This window comes from Halichoeres trimaculatus, unplaced genomic scaffold (assembly GCF_033239565.1).
Source record: "Halichoeres trimaculatus isolate MK-OKI-2021-1 unplaced genomic scaffold, fHalTri1.1 fHalTri1_scaffold_11, whole genome shotgun sequence".
NCBI classification, from domain to species: domain Eukaryota; kingdom Metazoa; phylum Chordata; class Actinopteri; order Labriformes; family Labridae; genus Halichoeres; species Halichoeres trimaculatus.
Window position 1 is genome coordinate 34,664,181 of NW_027437189.1, and position 17,268 is coordinate 34,681,448.

The 17,268-nt window shown below is 41.2% G+C and overlaps 1 protein-coding gene across 1 annotated transcript; it reads left to right on the plus strand.

The window, feature by feature from the left end:
* The first annotated feature begins 238 nt into the window (after positions 1-238).
* Positions 239-17,042, plus strand: LOC141798984 (phosphatidylinositol 4,5-bisphosphate 3-kinase catalytic subunit gamma isoform). Its single transcript, XM_074680996.1, has 14 exons — positions 239-343; positions 618-725; positions 2,560-3,752; positions 4,441-4,625; positions 4,695-5,083; positions 5,839-5,904; positions 6,559-6,784; positions 9,937-10,031; positions 10,762-10,905; positions 11,008-11,098; positions 12,002-12,132; positions 14,452-14,563; positions 15,918-16,075; positions 16,785-17,042. The coding sequence occupies exons 1-14, from the start codon at positions 239-241 to the stop codon at positions 17,040-17,042; spliced, it is 3,261 nt and encodes a 1,086-aa protein (XP_074537097.1).
* Positions 17,043-17,268: the final 226 nt, after the last annotated feature.

A 17,268-nucleotide genomic window follows, 5' to 3' on the forward strand; every position in this document is an offset into this window, starting at 1 on the left:
GAAAACTGTGTTTAATGGAAAAAAAAATGTGTGGATGGATTTTAGACATCTGGTTTTATTTTGACATTGGAGTCCTGTTCAGGGTCAGTTCCTGTGATTGCCAAGGTATGAAAAAAAATTTCACTGCTGCTGTTTGTGGAAAATACAGGTAAACTGTAAATGGCAACCAATGAAACAATGAAGTTAAACAATAACTAAAGCTTTTGTTTTTTATCTCTGTGCTGCTGTTTGACAGAGAATGAGGAAGTCACAGAGCACTTACAGAAAGGGAACTCAGAAATCTCTAACAGTCAGACAACGACTGACTCCACTCTGGACTCTGAGAGAAGAAGCTCCTGTCCTGGTAAGAATTTTATTCTAATGATTTCAATGAATAACTATGATGTGAAGAGATCATCATTTTGATTCTCATGCACTGAACAACAAAAAAATATATATATAGAATTTATTCATTTCAGTCAGGAAGTGATGGAGTGATGATCCTGTTCAGCACCAAAACAGCCTGCCAGTGAAACCACTCCAACGACTCCAACGACTCTGAGATGTTGACACAAAGCTGCTCAGAAAGAAATTTGAAGTTTATATGTGAGTTCAAGCCTGGCTCTGGTCCACTGCAGGCGTCTGGTGATGAAGACAAGAGTTACAGCACAGACTGTCAGTCAGTGTCTGTCATCCTCCCTGAACAATGCAGCATCTACCAGCTACGCCTGAGCATCTCTCTGCTGGTGAGAAACATACATTTGGATGGACTGATATCAAAAAGTTGTTTTCCTTTGACTTTTGTTCTTTATCCTGAGTGGTTTATAACTTTTGATAAGCAATACTAACAAGTGCACTTTTTTAAAGGGATCATGTGTAGCAAACACCTTTATCTTTCTTGTCAGAGCTGGGCACATCTGTTCATTTATTAATTTCTAAATCAATCAGTGTAACTTTTTATGGTGTCATGAGCGTAACAGTCATTTAATCAATCTTTATTTGATCAGCACCATTTCCTAATAAAGCTCATTCCCAGACGCTCCACAAGAAGAACAGGTCAGACTGTACTCTGCTATCTGGTCCCTCTGTAGAGACAGGACTCAGTCTTATCTCTTCCTTGACCACAATGACAGAGGACTTTGTCACATTTAGTAAAGTACATTAACAACATTCAAAACTTCTTTGAAACAGGAAGAAAACTCAGGCAAAACCAGACACAGGTTTGACAGCCATCTGCACAATTGTGTTGGGGTTGGAAAGGGGATAGAGAGGTGCATGAAGAGAGAGGTGAACAAAGACAAACAACTACAACATCGACAACAATCGGCACATTCAGACTAGTACAACAACAATAATGATGTTGAGAGTATGCACAGTATTTTCAGGAACCCAAAATGAATGAGATCAGACTGATCTCATTATTTTGAGGAAGTTAAAGACAAAGGCCTAATAGGAAATGGTGAATGAACCAGGACTTCTACAGTGCTTTAGTCTTTCTGACATTTTGAAGATTTGACTCTCCTGGGCCTGTACTCACCAAATATCTTAAAGCTAAAAGTAGCTCTTATCCTACCAATTTGGGAAAAAAGTCAGTCCTAATTTTACAACTACTCAATTTTTCTTCTAACAGTATCTCACAAAGTATTTTAGCTAAAACAAGCTCCTCAACCTGTGAGAGTCACCAAGACTCAGAAGGAATCTCAGCTGCTGATGACAGTTCACCTCATAATCATATTGAATGTGCATTTTTTTCTGAGCAAATTGACTAAATAATCAAATAAAAATGAGGATTATGTTTGTGTGTTTCCCAGTCATAAATCTCTAGATGAGAAATTTTCAATGAGAGAAACTGACCTAAGCTCATGGAGTAATTGCTTTGCCGGGTCCATACACTGCTCCATCTTTCCCTAAATTGAGTGATTTTTATTCAGGAAGTACTCACAAACACACACTCCTTGTTCCTGAAATATGACTTCATCCTTCATCCATTGTTCTTTTAGCTTAAGAATTCTCTGGATTCCTTTGTAAGAGTTACTGACAGTCCCATTTCTACTCAGCCCGTGTTTTTGTACGTATGTGTCTAGTGAAGGGTTATTCCAGTTCTTGGTAAGGTGAAGGGGAAGGGGGAACAAACTGGGACCTCACTTGAAACCAAGGGTTATAACGAGTCACCTGTGATATTGATATGTTTTTTAGATATTTAATCCTTTGCTACTCCTTTGGTTGTATTTTGAAATTGCTTATTATAATGATCTAGTTAAAGCTGCTATAGCTAATTATAGCTATATTTTAGCATAACATTTTTCACACTTACATGGAACCTTAGCTCAATGTGAAACCCGAGCAAGGCAGCTCAGTGGGTACATCACCCAGGGACACTTTGTTTCCATGTTACTCATTCAAAGAGACCGTTAAAAGAAGGAAAAAACAACAGCAAAGTTTGGCACAAAGAGGTCTTAAAGTTTGCCTCACATTTCTACAAACTGATATTTGCCAAAAATCAAACTAATGTTATTATGTGTCTTCTTGGAATATCCAACGCTTCAGCTAGAATAAACATTTTCTGTCATCTGTCTTCAGGTCCAGGAAAAGAACTGCCATGCAGAACCACTTTCAATACTGGATCAAGAAAAGTACTCTCTGCTCTACGCCAAAGATGGAGACTGGTACGAGGCCTTTGATGACAATGAGGTCATCAGGTCATTGGACATCCCAGTGTCACATGATGACACCGGGCAGCTCGTAGCACATTTCGTGGTAAAACCACTGGTGACATCTGATTCAGATGTGACAAAGCAACAACAGCAGTGTCTGGCGTATCTGATCGGACACAATCTAGAGGAAGAAGGATGTGACAGACTCAGTGAGCCGACAATGACCCGCAGAAAACTGGCAACAACACGGACAAAGCAGCTGAGGAAACGGGATGACCTGTTATACGCCACAGAGCCTTGGATAACATGTGCACCTCTTCCAAATGACCTACTAGACTCTCCTAACTTTAAGCTATCCGTCACCTTTCATTTCCTGAATAAAATCAGCTTCAGCGTACAGGTGGATTTAGGTGCTACACCTCAAATCCTTTTCAAAGTTTTTAGAAGAGTGATGGCCAACCAGAAGGTTCATTATGACACCTCTGATAACCTGGTTTTTAAAATCTCTGGCAGGGAGGAGTTTCTATCAGGTGATCACCCCCTCAGGGATTTTCTTTGGGTTCGACAGTGTTTGAAAAACAAACAAGGCCTTCACCTCTCTGTGGTCCCGGAGTCACAACTTCTCGATCAGTCTGTCAAGTTCGCAGAGTGGCCCCTCATCGATGACTCCATTGGTCAGATCAGCTTCCAAGAGGACCTCTGCCTAAAGGGAAAGAATTTGGAAGACATTACTAAGATATCTCTATGGGACTGTGACAGGAAACTCAGAGTCAAACTGCTCGGTTTTGATATCCCAACACTTCCGAATAAAAGTCTTCAGTCTGTTTATGTCACTGCCTCCATACTATACGGAAACAAGGTCCTCTCTTCAGTGTCCTCCCATCCCAAAGCCTTGGCAGATGAAGTCATGTGGAATGAGTGGCTGGAGTTTGATGTTCTCATCAAGGACCTGCCACGTGGAGCCAAGCTTGGTTTCACTATTAATGCTGATGGTGGTGAAGTCTCTTCAGAAACTAAAGAATCAAAGTCAACACTATTTTCAGGCAGCAAAGCACCAAACCAGCAGAAAGGGAAAGGGAAGGTGCTTTACTTCGTAAATCTTCTCCTGATTGATCACAGGTTTGTTTTACTCTACTGCCAGTTTTTGTAAACATAACAAATCGATGAACAAGTCTGAAGCTAGTTTAATTTCTGAGTATGTGTGTACAGTTTAAAGTGCACACAGGTTATTAGGTTAACGCTTATACAACCTGGCAACACCACACAAGCTGACCAAATTTTGTAGAGAGAAGAGAGATCAGTGTTTTTCTCTGCTGAAAATGATTTCTGTGATTAATTTTGTAGTGATGGTGGACACTGGAGCCTAACTGTCAGACAGAAAAAGGACAGAAGAGCAGAAGAAAGATAAACAGGAGAGAGATAGAGCATGAGCTAAAAACAGGCTAAAACACAGGAGCTAAACTGTGATAATGTTCATACCAACCCACATGCAGCAGTAATTCATCAGTTATACATGATGACAGTGTGTGTGAAACTCTGGGCAAAGGTGGCAATGTAGTCTAATCAAAACAAACATTTTCTGATGCAAATTTTCACGGACGGATAAACCTCTGCCCATCGTGACTATAGAGAGACTCAGCCCCTCTAAGATGCTTTTTTATACTTGGGTAAATTGGCAAAAGGTCAGCAAGTGTGTGTCTATATGTGTATAGATAGATAGATAGATGCACATGCATACACATACACACATACAAAACAATTATGCATTGTTTTGAAAGAATTTAAGTATTTACTGTTACCTTTGCAGGTCTGTCCTTACTCAGGGCCCCTACACACTCCACATGTGGTCCTACCCTGACCTAGAGGAAGACTCCATCACCTACCAGGCGGTCAAGCTGTCCTCTGCTACCAACCCGGACATTATGGACTGCATGGCTATCAGCTTCCATCTAGACAACTATAGTTTCCCTGTTGTTCTCCCTAACAGATTCAGTCCCTCTCATGGTTCTGACGGTCCTACCAGTGTAAACTCGTTTAAATGTACCCCCTCCTCTCATGTAGTCTCAGATTCAACTTCGTCACCCACCTCTAGCTCATCCAGCAGAGAGTTTTCCTCGACACCTGAAAGGCAGGATTCAGGGACTGAACATGTCACTCTCAGATCGTCAGACAGAAGCAGTGAGGGTCTTAAAGGATTCAGGGAGAGAAGCCTATGTAACGCCTCCTTATTACCTCATTACCTGCACAATGTTGATTGGCTGAGCTGCAGAGTGGTTGAGGACGTCCACAGACTGTTGGAGAACTTGGATCCTAAGTCCCTTGATGTGACGGTGGCCCTGGAGTTGTTAAGTATCGACTTTGCTGATGTCCTCGTCAGGAGACTAGCAGTCAAGAAGTTGAAGAGCCTCTCAAATGATGACGTGCTGAAGTATTTGCTGCAACTAGTACAGGTGTGTATGTGTATGGAGGGGAAAGAAAAGGGAGGTCTGCAGAGGGGTCAAAGACATGATCTGTTGGTAGAACTGATATTGTTGGTAGTGCCTTTTTTGAGTATGGGTCTAACCAATGTTTCTCGTAAAAAATCTCATATTGCATACGCAAAATGAAGTCACTCTGAATGTATTTGATCAGGCTATTACACAATAAAAATGAAATTTAAAATGATTTTAAAACAACTGACCCAAAAAAGGGAGAAAACATTGACGTCTACATCAAAGTGACTTGGTGCCACAAACCCAAGTTATCAAGTTAAGAAATGAAATATTTTAAATATACTTGAGGTGATATATTTTAAAATAAATAACTTGTTTCATCAGTACACTTACATGACTCCTGGCAAAGTGAATTTTTTGATACTTGTCATGCTTTTATGGTTACACCACTTGATCATTTAAATGGGACTGATTCTAAAAATGGTGGAAATGTCAATATTATGACACCAAGTTTAAAGCGTCTTGTTGATATCAGCCCTTATCTGTCGCTGTCAGAGGAAGGGGCCTGACTGTGGAGGTCTGTAGCCAAACCCATCAAACCCTTTCAGCAGCCTTACTGGATTCACTGCGATCAAACTAGTTTTTATTTCAGCCACCCCGTTGCCACTCCGTGAATATTTTTCCAGTATGACCATAAAACTGTGAACATGGGATCTTCAGATTTAGAACAAAACGTAAAAAGTTGTTTTTCTCTCTTTTGTTTACTTTCACAGACCCTCAAAGTTGAACCTTATCATGACAGTTTCCTGGCTCAGTACCTCATCAAAAGAGCTCTGAGGGTGAGTTGTGCGGCATAGGACACTCATCATATAGTGAACCCCCCTGTTAAATGGTAGTGAACTACACACTGATCACACAAACAAAAATGTAAATGTAAGTTAATTTAAAAAGAGATTCTTTTTCAGAATCCACATACCCTTCAGTGTTCTATTTTAAAAGCAATATGATTTGTTTTCTTTAAATGTTAAATTAGATTTAAAATCGCTGCAGATTTTGTCATTTTGAAAACCATGAATGGTTGTTAATTGTTAAACATATGAGCCTCTAAGGAGCAGAAAGCTGGACTCATTGACTCTTTTTTTTTCTTTTTCTTACACAGCTTGTGGTGGTATTTGTAAACTGGAACTTTTCAAAAAGAAAAAGTAGAAAATATATACATATATTTTTAGGATATGAATCAAAATGAAATCTGTAACAGCTGTAGTTTTAATAACATGCAGACCTTTCTCTGAACTACTGCTCTGGATCAGTTTTTCAAAGTCTTGATGTAAGTTTTATGTTTTCTAACACTTTAAGGATTTATTTCTACTCTTTTGATTGAAAGTAACACTGTGGCGTGTCAAAGTGGTTCTCCTGTAAAATTAAAATGTGGACTTTGTAAAACTGTCTGTTTCCTGCTCTCACCTCTCATCTAATCTCTTACTTTACTGCAGAGCAAGAGAATCGGCCACTTCCTCTTCTGGTACGTCCGCAGCGAGGTGGCAGGATGTCCATATTTCCGCCAGCGCATGGCTGTGATTCTTGAGGCTTACCTTTTGGGCTGTGGTCAGGCCATGATTGACAGCTTTACCAAGCAGGTCCAGGCTGTGGTTTCCCTACAGGAGGTTGCTCTAATGATCAAAAACATCTACCCTGACAAGACCGACCTTTCTCCCACAGGTCAGACAAACAAGAAACCCCTGTGTATTTTTTTTTACTGTATCTGAATCATGAAACATTGAAAATGAGCGTGATGTGAAGCGCTGTTAATACTCTCTGATACAACAATAAGCATGGTTTCTAGAGCTAGAAGGTCATGGACTTTATTTATTCTCATTTCTAAAACTGAGTTGCTATTTCATATACTTGCATTTTAAAGGTCCCATATTGTGCTCCTTTTCTGCAGTTTAATATGGATCATTGATGTCTTCATGAAATGGTAGTAACATGTTTTGGTCCAAAAAGCCAATAAATCAAGCACAGCAGCATTGTTTCCAGGCTCTCATAGCCCCTCTGTTCAGAACGCTCTGATTTAGTGGGCGTGGCCTTCATATGTAAATGAGCCACCGCTGATACTACCCTGCTCTTCAGCGTCACTGAGAGCGACGCCACGAGCTCTGAGTGCACAATGTTTAGAAAACAGCGAAGCTAATTTACCGTAACATTACAGGCTAAAACAACAGGCTAACCACAGCTAAAGTTAGCATCCTCAAGCTAACACAGAGACAGGGGGGACACTGAGGAAAAGCTCTTCCATCTGCTCCACAGCACACAGCATTTAAATACTCACATTTCCACAGTTCAAGGTTTGTTGGTGGATGGTTGGTAATGCGCCTGGATTCAGGACCAGTCTATTCTCTAGCCCTCTGTTCTACTGTCCAAAGTTGGAAAAGCAGTTGGCAGTGAAGTGACAAGCACACACATGCACAGTTTTACTGAGTGAAGCTGGCACATTTCCCTCATAAATGAACGCCCCAACGTTTGACCGGGATTATCTTCTAGTGTGAGCGGTTGACAGATGAATCTTTAGCCCCACGATCGTCTCACAGACTCGTCGGAGCCGCCCCGATAATTTTCAAACATGTTTGATATTTATCTGGATGATTACAACATTCATTCTCACCGAGGATGACAACAGCCAAGAGAGAGAGAGAGAGAGAGAGAGAGAGAGTCCCCTTACAAGAGACCGGACAACAGACAACAAACACAGGCTCAAAGTGAAACTGAAAGGCTCCGGGTCAGCTGACTGCGCGCTCCACTGGCCCACTCGAGCCAGTTCAATATGCCTTTAAAAATAACACATAACCACGCCATTTTCATACAGTAGCAAACTGTTGTTTTATCAGTGATGGGTGTGAGATCATGCCATTATTGGCTGATACAGCAACAGTTTCACCTCTGTCCCTCTGTGTTCGTAATGGATGAAAAGCACCGCTGCAGACAGCTCTGCTTCTCTCTCCTCCTGTCCCACCAGTGCGCTAAAAACCTCTGATCAATCCATAGGCGCAAATCCCGGGGGGGACGCAGGGGTCATGTCCCCCCCTTCCATAAAGTTGTCCCCCCTAAAAAATCTAGTTGTAATTAGTTTTCTAATAGTAACGTTTCTTTTTTCAATGGTGTAATACAAGTCATGCTACTTACAACACAATGATTGACGAGTTTAACTATTGAAAGATCACACACACACCCCTCCCCATGCGATCCTTGCAGTGGTTTGATCCAATCTATTTCTCCCGGCACGGATGCTGCAGCCGCGCGCACACGCGCACACAAATAAACGCATACAGACAGAGCGGAGGGTCGCGGTCAAGTTAGTAGCTTTCTCTGAAAGACTTATCAATCATAACTTCACTTGTTAAACAGACACACAGAGAAAATGAAAAGCAAATGTCAACTCCTTTTTCCAGGTCTGACAGTATGCTTTAAAAAAAAAAGGCGCTGATTAAGCCTCCATCCGATGTGGTGAGCACACACAGACTACAGAGCGCCAAGGATCGTGATTAAGTGCATTAAAACACTGAACAATTTATAAGTTAATTATCACACCGTTTGTTGCTGGCTGGCAAACAGCCTCTCCTTTATGGTGCAAAGAAGGCTGTGACAGATAAGACAGACAGGTGACATGCTGACATCCTCGTCCTCTCATTTATGACACAAAGATTAAACTATTTAAGATGACTCTAGTGAGATAGAGGCATCTCTAGTGAGATTTATGAATTCATAGATGAAGCCATTATTTATTTAAGTCTTATGTTCTATTCTAGATTTATTGATGTAAAAATAAAGTAGTTATGACTTTGACTTAGATCTTGAATAGATCCAGTTTCTAATTCCATTCTGACTGTTAATTTTAACCCCTTATTGTCCTCCAATTAAGATCAACACTTTTTTCATTAATTTGGATATAAAATACTAATTATTGAGTTCATAGTGTTGTGGAAGTGTTGCTTCCACATTCATGCCAAAACATTTCTTATGAACTAAAGGAAAATTAAATCTAGGCTGATTATCCATGGTTGGGACTAGTCACTGTTTAATATCACAATATGAAACAACACAGCAAAAATTATAGCATTTATTTTTATGTCCCCCCCGAGGAATCAGTCTCTGAAATTTTACTGTTTATTGTCCCCCCCAACAATGAAATGGGATTTTTGCCCCTGGATCAATCAACTGAGCACATGTGGTGCATCACTCTCTCTGGTCAAATAATCTTGGTGAAATCCTGTAGTGTGTGCTGGTCAGTATTTTCAAATCTTGTTGTTAGAGTGTGCTTAAGATTTAAGAGAAGATGATTCTTGAAGATTCTCCTTGCGAGATACAACCAAATTTCAGAATCTTTGAAGATTTTTAAAATCCTGTAGTGTGAGCCAGGCTTTAGTCTTGTCTTCTTCCAAGATGTGAAGCTTGTGCATGGAACTATGTGGTTGTTTACAACCAAAAACAGCCACACTATTCTCCCCGTTGCTAGAGAGATTTCTCTCCAAATGCGGGGAGAGGAGTGGGTGGGGTTGGGGGGGATCTGCTCTGGTGGACCAATCAGGTCAGACTTGCTCCTGAATATTCAAAAAAAGGGACTCGATGACGTCAGCAAACCCCGGAAATTCCAAACAGCTCGTTTTAGGTCAGGATTTTATATTCACAAGCATTACTAAGTGTAGGTTTTGTCATTAAATATCACATTTTGTGGGCTGGGAGGAAAGACAAAGACCCACAAATTTAACTAAAAGACTTCATAAAGTGATTTTTGCACAATATGGTACCTTTAACATGGCCCAAATCCTCCATTCCAGGAGTTTGATTTTTCACTGCTTTTTTGTTTTTTGTTTTAGCTCATGTCAAGGTTCGAGAGCTCCTTAGAAACTGCAACCTTCCCAAAGAATTCCTTCTGCCCTTTGACCCCTGCATTAAAGTCGGGAAGATACTGGTTAGTGCATGTTTACATAGTAGACTTGTGTTGAGTGACAAAATGTTTCTAGAAAATCTTGTTTTTTATTTATTTATTTTTTGTCAGAAATCTTTTGTGATCTTTAAATGGTGATTCATGATCTTTTTATTTCAGAGAGCCTATTAATGACCTAATATACCCCATATTCAAACAGGACAAATGGGATAACACCACGGGGGAACTCCCTTTGTATCAACACTGCTCTGTTTTTCTTAACTACAATTTGTGTTCGGCCCAAGTTATTAACTGAACAAAAGATAAATAAATCTGACAAGTCTTCATGCACATATGTCCTGCTTTGTAGAATAATCTCAATGAGAAACTGAACTAAATGTATTTTAACATCCTTTTTCCTCTGATTTCATACAAGGACATTTCTGGAAACATAGTATTGTGTCTCCATCTGTCTCATGAGATGGTTCATTGTTTCTTTTGGAAGTTTTCTTATTTGCTAATTGGTTTTCCCTTTTCAGTTAATTTTTACAGTGTCTTTGTATTAAACCAAAGTTGAAACACTGATAAAAGAAATTCTGTGAAGAGGCTGAAAAAGCCTGTATCAACATCTTCCACTTCTAAATGACAATCAAAAGTTTGATGTAGAAAATGTGATTTTGGGCCTTTTGAATTCAGTTATAAAAACAAAGTAATGTTGTTATCTCTCTCTCTCTCTCTCTCTCTCTCTCTCTCTCTCTCTCTCTCTCTCTCTCAGCTGGAGAAATGCAAAGTGATGGCTTCTAAGAAAAAGCCACTCTGGTTGGAGTTTTGTCCTTTGCCTTCACCAATTCCAACTCAGCCTGTGGGGATCATTTTCAAAGAGGGGGATGACATCAGGCAGGACATGCTGGTTGTCCAGGTTAGTGATGTATATTTTTACATCAGTGACTCCTCCTGCAGCAAAGTGAATTTATCTGACCTTTGGATAAAATGATACCTAATGGCTTTCCTCCTGGTTTAGACGTTAGCAGTGATGGACTCCATCTGGCAGGAGAAATCTCTTGATCTGAACCTTATTGCCTATGGCTGCATTTCGACAGGACACAGGACAGGTATTTAAAGCCTTATTGTTTAAATATGTGTGGCAGCTGCAGTGAGTGGAGGAGCATGGGTACAGTATCCGTTTAATGATGTTTCACCCAGAGGATTATCTTCAGACTCACAGGTTCATTACACCCAGAGGCCAGAGACGAGTTTCAAAGAGCAACAACGGAAACTTTTTTTTAAAATCAGTTTTTAAAAGTTATTTTACACCATTCACTAGGGAAGAGATGGAAAAACCTGATCAGGTGAGTCTAAGTTTTGAAATTCAGCTAATATGTTGGTGAAATGACCCAAGACCCAGCATCAGTCTACCAGCTTTAACAAGACTGCAGTACCAGCTTAAACAAGTGGAGTTGGTAGATGACTGGCAGGACATAACCAGGATTCACTAACGTTAAACGTTAAAGACATGTCTCAGAGCACCAGGCTGTGAGTAGAGCTAAATACAGCCGGCTAATAAACTACAGTACAAACTGACAAAGTTAGCTTGTTGTCACATTTCAAAGCGTAGCTCTACCTAACTGTTGGTAAATATCTTACCTTGTAGAGCTGTATCTGGTAAAAAATTGTCTTGAACAAAGAAAAGTAGACTTAAAAAGAAGATCTAATCTCCATTCATTCTTCAAAACAAACACATGCCTGGTAAAAGTCGCGTCCTCACGACAGTGGGTGCAAGTGCTCATGGGAAAAAAAGAGTCTTTATCCCAGAAAAACACTAGTTTTCCCAGATAGTCCTCTCAGCCCCTTTAAGTGAAAGCTGCATCTGGGGGTAGCAACAGTCGGTGGTTTTCTTTATATTTACCTTAAAACAATCACACCAGCATCAAGGACACAAGAGGGAATCCAGTGTAATGAGTTCAATGCAGAGTGAAGAACAAACCCATTTTCCTGTTAAACTTTTCTCACATCAGGTATGATTGAGATCGTGAGGAATGCAGTGACCATTGCAACAGTCCAGAGGAACCATGGCGGAACAACCGGAGCCTTCAGAAATGATGCTCTTTTTGAGTGGCTCAAGTCCAAATGTCCATTCCAGGAAATTGTAAGTACCATGGCTCCCAAGACGTTATTGTCCCATGATCAATGTTTGTACCAGCTGTTTAAGAACAATATCAAAATCTCTCAATGTATGTTGGTTTGTATAAAACTTTAAAACATATTTTCACTCATAGGCTGCCATTGTTGTTTACATTGCAATGCTGTCTGGGTAGCCATGTCATGTGGTGCACTGCGCTCAGTCCCATTCATTTTGCCCTACGGTGCAAAACCAGATCATAGCTTGGCAACCTTTCTGATTGAACCTGAGAGAGTCATAAGCCAGGAGGATAACGCTGAGACACGGGTCAAAATGAAGAGGAATGAAGATGCCAAGAGTATTCCTCTCTTCTCTTCTTGTCACCTGGAAAGCTGCAGACTAACCCCTAAATTCCACCGCATGCGCCATGCAGCGCCCTTGTTGAGCACTTAGCTTCCATTGTAATCTATCAGGCAAACTACACTGTCAGCGCTGCTGAAGCGCCAGGGCGCGCCCAGGCGTGAGAAGTATGCTTCAGGTCTATTCTCTGCGTGGCCGCTTCCAAACCTCGTAAATTCACTGTCGATAAGAAGTACCTGGAAGATTCCAAATAAAACACAATGCACAAACTCTCTGATGTAAATTTCCCCAATATGTTATAAGTACGTCACATCTGGAGGCATGTGCATCAGGTAAACAGTCGGTCAGAGGGTCCCAGATGCACCACAACGCCATGGATGAAGAGATGCTGTTCTTGGAAGTGGATAAGTTCAACATTCTGTGTGATCCCAAACATCCTTTTTTTAAGGAAAAGGACAGAATAGAATAGAATAGAATAGAATAGAAAATACTTAATTTATCCCCGAGGGGAAATTCAGGAGTCACAGCAGCATTTAAGAAAACAAAAGTAAGAAAGAGTATAGAAAGTGCTAAAAGGTCCATAAGAAATGAGATGACGGCATCCCGTCCACCACTCGTCCACCACTCTCCAGCCCAGCCAGTCTCTACCTCCACAGGGTCCAGGACTGAGCCTCCCCAGCAGTCTGTTCAGTCTCTGTCTCCTGGATCCTGTCTGCTCACAGCAGGCGAAGCTCCTCCAATGTGGGGCTGGCGTCCGATGTCAGCTCCGTCAGCCACGTCCGAGAACAGCACGATGCCGCTGGGTTAGCACGGCTAGCTCGTCCATCCCCCGGGGCATCCATCGTTCCCAACAACGATGGATGGAAGGACAGGTCCACATCGTCACCTCCCAGCTCACAGCCGAGAACCAGCACGTCATCCTCACCTTCTCCTCCTCAGCTTGAGGGAAATCATCAAGCCCTACACTAGTTAGCATTGACATGATACAGGCTGCTAACAGCTAATTTCGCATGTAAACAATGCAGCCATGGTTACATGTAGGATCTCCAGACAAACACAGGAGAAAAGTAGTAAAAATATCACTGAAGCCACAAAAAGTTTGGTGTTCGTGACCGACAATGAACCATACAAAGTGATGATCCACTCCAAATACAAAGATGACAAAAAAGAGACGAAAAAATGACAAGAAACGGACAAAGACAAGAGAGCTGCTGCAACAGGCAGCTGCAACAGGCAGCTGCAACAGGCAGCTGCAACAGGCAGCTGCTAGGGCAGCGCCTAGCGCTGGACAAGGTGTGGACTGACATATGAAAAGTCATGGGAGTGGATGATGACTGTGTGATATCGCTATTCACATGAAAGCCTGTGACTCTCCTAGGACCAGCCCTCAGCCCTCCCCCCTCCAGATTGAGTGGTGCAGCACGCTGCTTCCAGTGGGGTTTGACAATCAGAGCAAGACCACAGCGCCCCCTGCGCTGTGCGGCTCGTGTGGTGGAACTTAGGAGTTATATCACTCCCTTTGTCTCCCTTTGTCTGAAAATTACATCCAAAAGCAGCACGATGTGGAATTATGGTCTCTGGCTCCTGAAATCCAGGGAGTATTAGGGAAAGTAAAACAATGGCTGCACTTGTAGGTTAGATTATAAGTTATGAATTTTGATTTTTAGAGAAACAACAATTCTTCATGTTTTTCCAACAACACATTCTAGTTTGAAACAAACATTAAAGCACATTTCTACTCTTTAGTCCTTACAGTCAGGGTTCCCTTTAAAAGAGTTGGTGTCCATATGTTGCAAAGTCATTCTTGTATGTGCAGCAGCAAACAGTACAACATGTATCCCTCAGTGTATTTTATGACTTCATCCTAAACCCAGTTTTTTATGCGTTGTATATAATTGCAGTTTTTGTAACAGCTGTATTAGATTTGTTAATGATGTGACCTGATGACAGCTATATGATTTGTTTCTTGTAATCTCTCCTCTACAGCACTACAAGAAAGTGGAGAGGTTTGTGAAGTCCTGTGCTGGTTACTGTGTGGCCACATATGTACTGGGTATAGGAGATCGGCACAATGACAACATCATGATTACAGCTGAAGGTAAGCACGCTCTCACATTAAAACTCAAACTCACGCTCTGTGACCGACGAGAAATAAAGACTGATCTGAACTGGTCTAAGCTTAAACGAAATCAATAACTGATCAGCATTTTCACAAGCCTCGGCTCAAGACTTCAAAATCAGAACAGAATAGAATGGAGCATACTTTATTAATCCCCAAAGGGGAATTCAGGAGTCACAACAGTAAACACAAAAGTGCATAGTGCAAAGATGTCCGTCAGAGACAACAGCTTGGCCATAACTCTGTCAGCCTTGTTAGAGCCCAAAACGTAAAAATGACCCTAAATGTGATTTTTATTGTTAAATTTTGGGTTTTATTACATTTTTTAAATTACAATTTGGGTTGTTGCTACATTTAGGACTCTTAACAAGCCTCCACCTCCACAGGGTGCAGGACTGAGCTTCTTCAGCAGTCTATTCAGTCTCTCTCTCCTGTATCCTGTCTGCTCACAGCAGGTGAAGCTCTTTCAGTGTAGCGTTGGTGTCTGGTGTTAGCTCTGTTAGCCATGACTGTGAGCATGATGTGACTCTGTCAGTGTGGTGCTAGGTTGGCATGGTCAGCTTGTCCATCTTATTGGAGGTAGATCGTACATTCCCCAGTACAATGGATAGAAGGACAGGACAGGCTCACCTTTTCTCAGTGGGCACCACAGTACCAGCACATCATCCTCACCTCCCTCCCCTCACCTTGCGGGTAACATGGAGCCTAGTACTGGTTAGCCATGACATGCTACAGGCTGCTAGCAGCTTATCTCATGAATGATCAATGCGACCATGGCTGCACATTGGATCTCCGGGAGCAAAGTAAAACCACCACTGCAAATACAACCAGTTTGGTGTCAATGGCCGACAAATGAGCCAAAAAAAGTGATGACAGGCTCAAATACAAAGATAACTTTAGAAAAAAAGAGAGAAGAAAAAAAGAAACAGAGATGTTCTGAAACAAATGACAGAGCAAATTACAGAGCCTTTGAAGTAAAAGGCAGACTGCTTTTAGCATCTAGTGGGACGGGGTTCAGAGCAGTGGAGTGAAAACAAAGTCATAAAGAATTTCCTGAACTCAGCTGGGACAGGATTACTCATTCCAGACACAAACAAAGGATTCAGGATGTGACAGCTGGTGATTTTAAAGTGTGGTCTTTTTCAAGCACAGGTTCAAACTGACTTGTTTTGATACTTTGTTTTTGTTTTTTAAAAAAAGAACGTGATGTTGTGAAACCCTAAAATAATATATATAATGTTATATTAGTGAACAAATGATTGAGAGAAGAGTCTGAGAAATAAAAGAATTAAAGATGTTTGATAAAAATGCAATCCTTTACTGCATCCCTCAGGAAATCTGTTCCACATCGACTTTGGCCACATCCTGGGAAACACAAAGCACTTCCTTGGTGTGAGTAGAGAACGTGTGCCCTTCGTCCTCACTCCTGACTTCCTCTTCGTCATGGGCAGAGTGAAAGGAGGAAACAGCCTTTACTTCCAGCAGTTCAGGGTTAGAAAAACATCATTACACAGCTTTGTATGACAAACTGTTTTCTTTTCAGCTGTGTCTTCTCTTTTTTTAAATGAATTTATTTATTTATTTATTTATCGTTGCGTTAAAGTGTTTGGTTCTAGACTTTTAATAAAATAATAGAAACTCTCGGTTAACTTCATGGCTCTAATTATGTCTGGTGACATATGACAGTTCAGGGTGGATGTACACAAAGTTTAATTAAGAAAATATACAAAAGCGATCATTCGCAATGTTTTTATTCACAAAGCAGTGCTGTAGAAATATTGTCATTCTACAGCACAGTTACGCAGTTTTACAAACTTACACTACACCTAGGCTTCAGGTTGCTTGATGCATATTGATCTGCCACCTGAAAAATAAGCTGTTACTAATGTCATAACATTGCTCAAGGGCCATGGCAAATATGAGAAGGACACTCAAGTTGACGGCAAGTTGTAATTGTTTATTGTACAGATAGTATTAATAATAGAAATAGCTGAATTAAGACCTGTGTTTCAAAACGGATGAACATCCACCGTCTTCCTCTTGTAGTTTGAACAGAGCAGCAGCGTTGAATGAACAGGCTGTTGAAAGCATGTCTGTATTGTTATCATCAATCAACGATTGACAAATGAAACTGTTCTTTTACCGTTATACAGCTAAATCTGTGTCCTTTCTTCCCTTGTGTTTCCTGATGCCCATATAGGACACGTGCACCCAAGCTTACCTCTCCCTCCGCTCCCACTCTCGTCTGCTCGTCACCCTTTTCTCCCTCATGCTGCTGACTGGCATCCCAGAGCTGAGCGCCGCAGAGGACATCCGCTACCTGCGTGAGGCGCTTCAGGAAAAGCAGAGTGAAGGAGAGGCCAAGAAACATTTCCTACAGCAAATCTCCATTTGTGAAAATATGGGCTGGACAGTGCAGGCCAACTGGTGGATTCACATGGTGGCAGGCATCAAGTAAACCATGGAAGATTTGGATAATGATGAACTTCTTCAAGACTGACCAGAAGGTTGAGAAATATTCTACATGTGACCAGACACGCTGTTAAAAACACACAAGGTCTCAGTAAAGACTTGGGTCAGGGAAAGACCCTAACTTCCAAAGTGTTGACACAAACAAATTTACAGGTTCAAGGAGAAGCAGGAGACGTGCTTTTGATTCACAAGAAAGGTTTGTTTATTTTAAA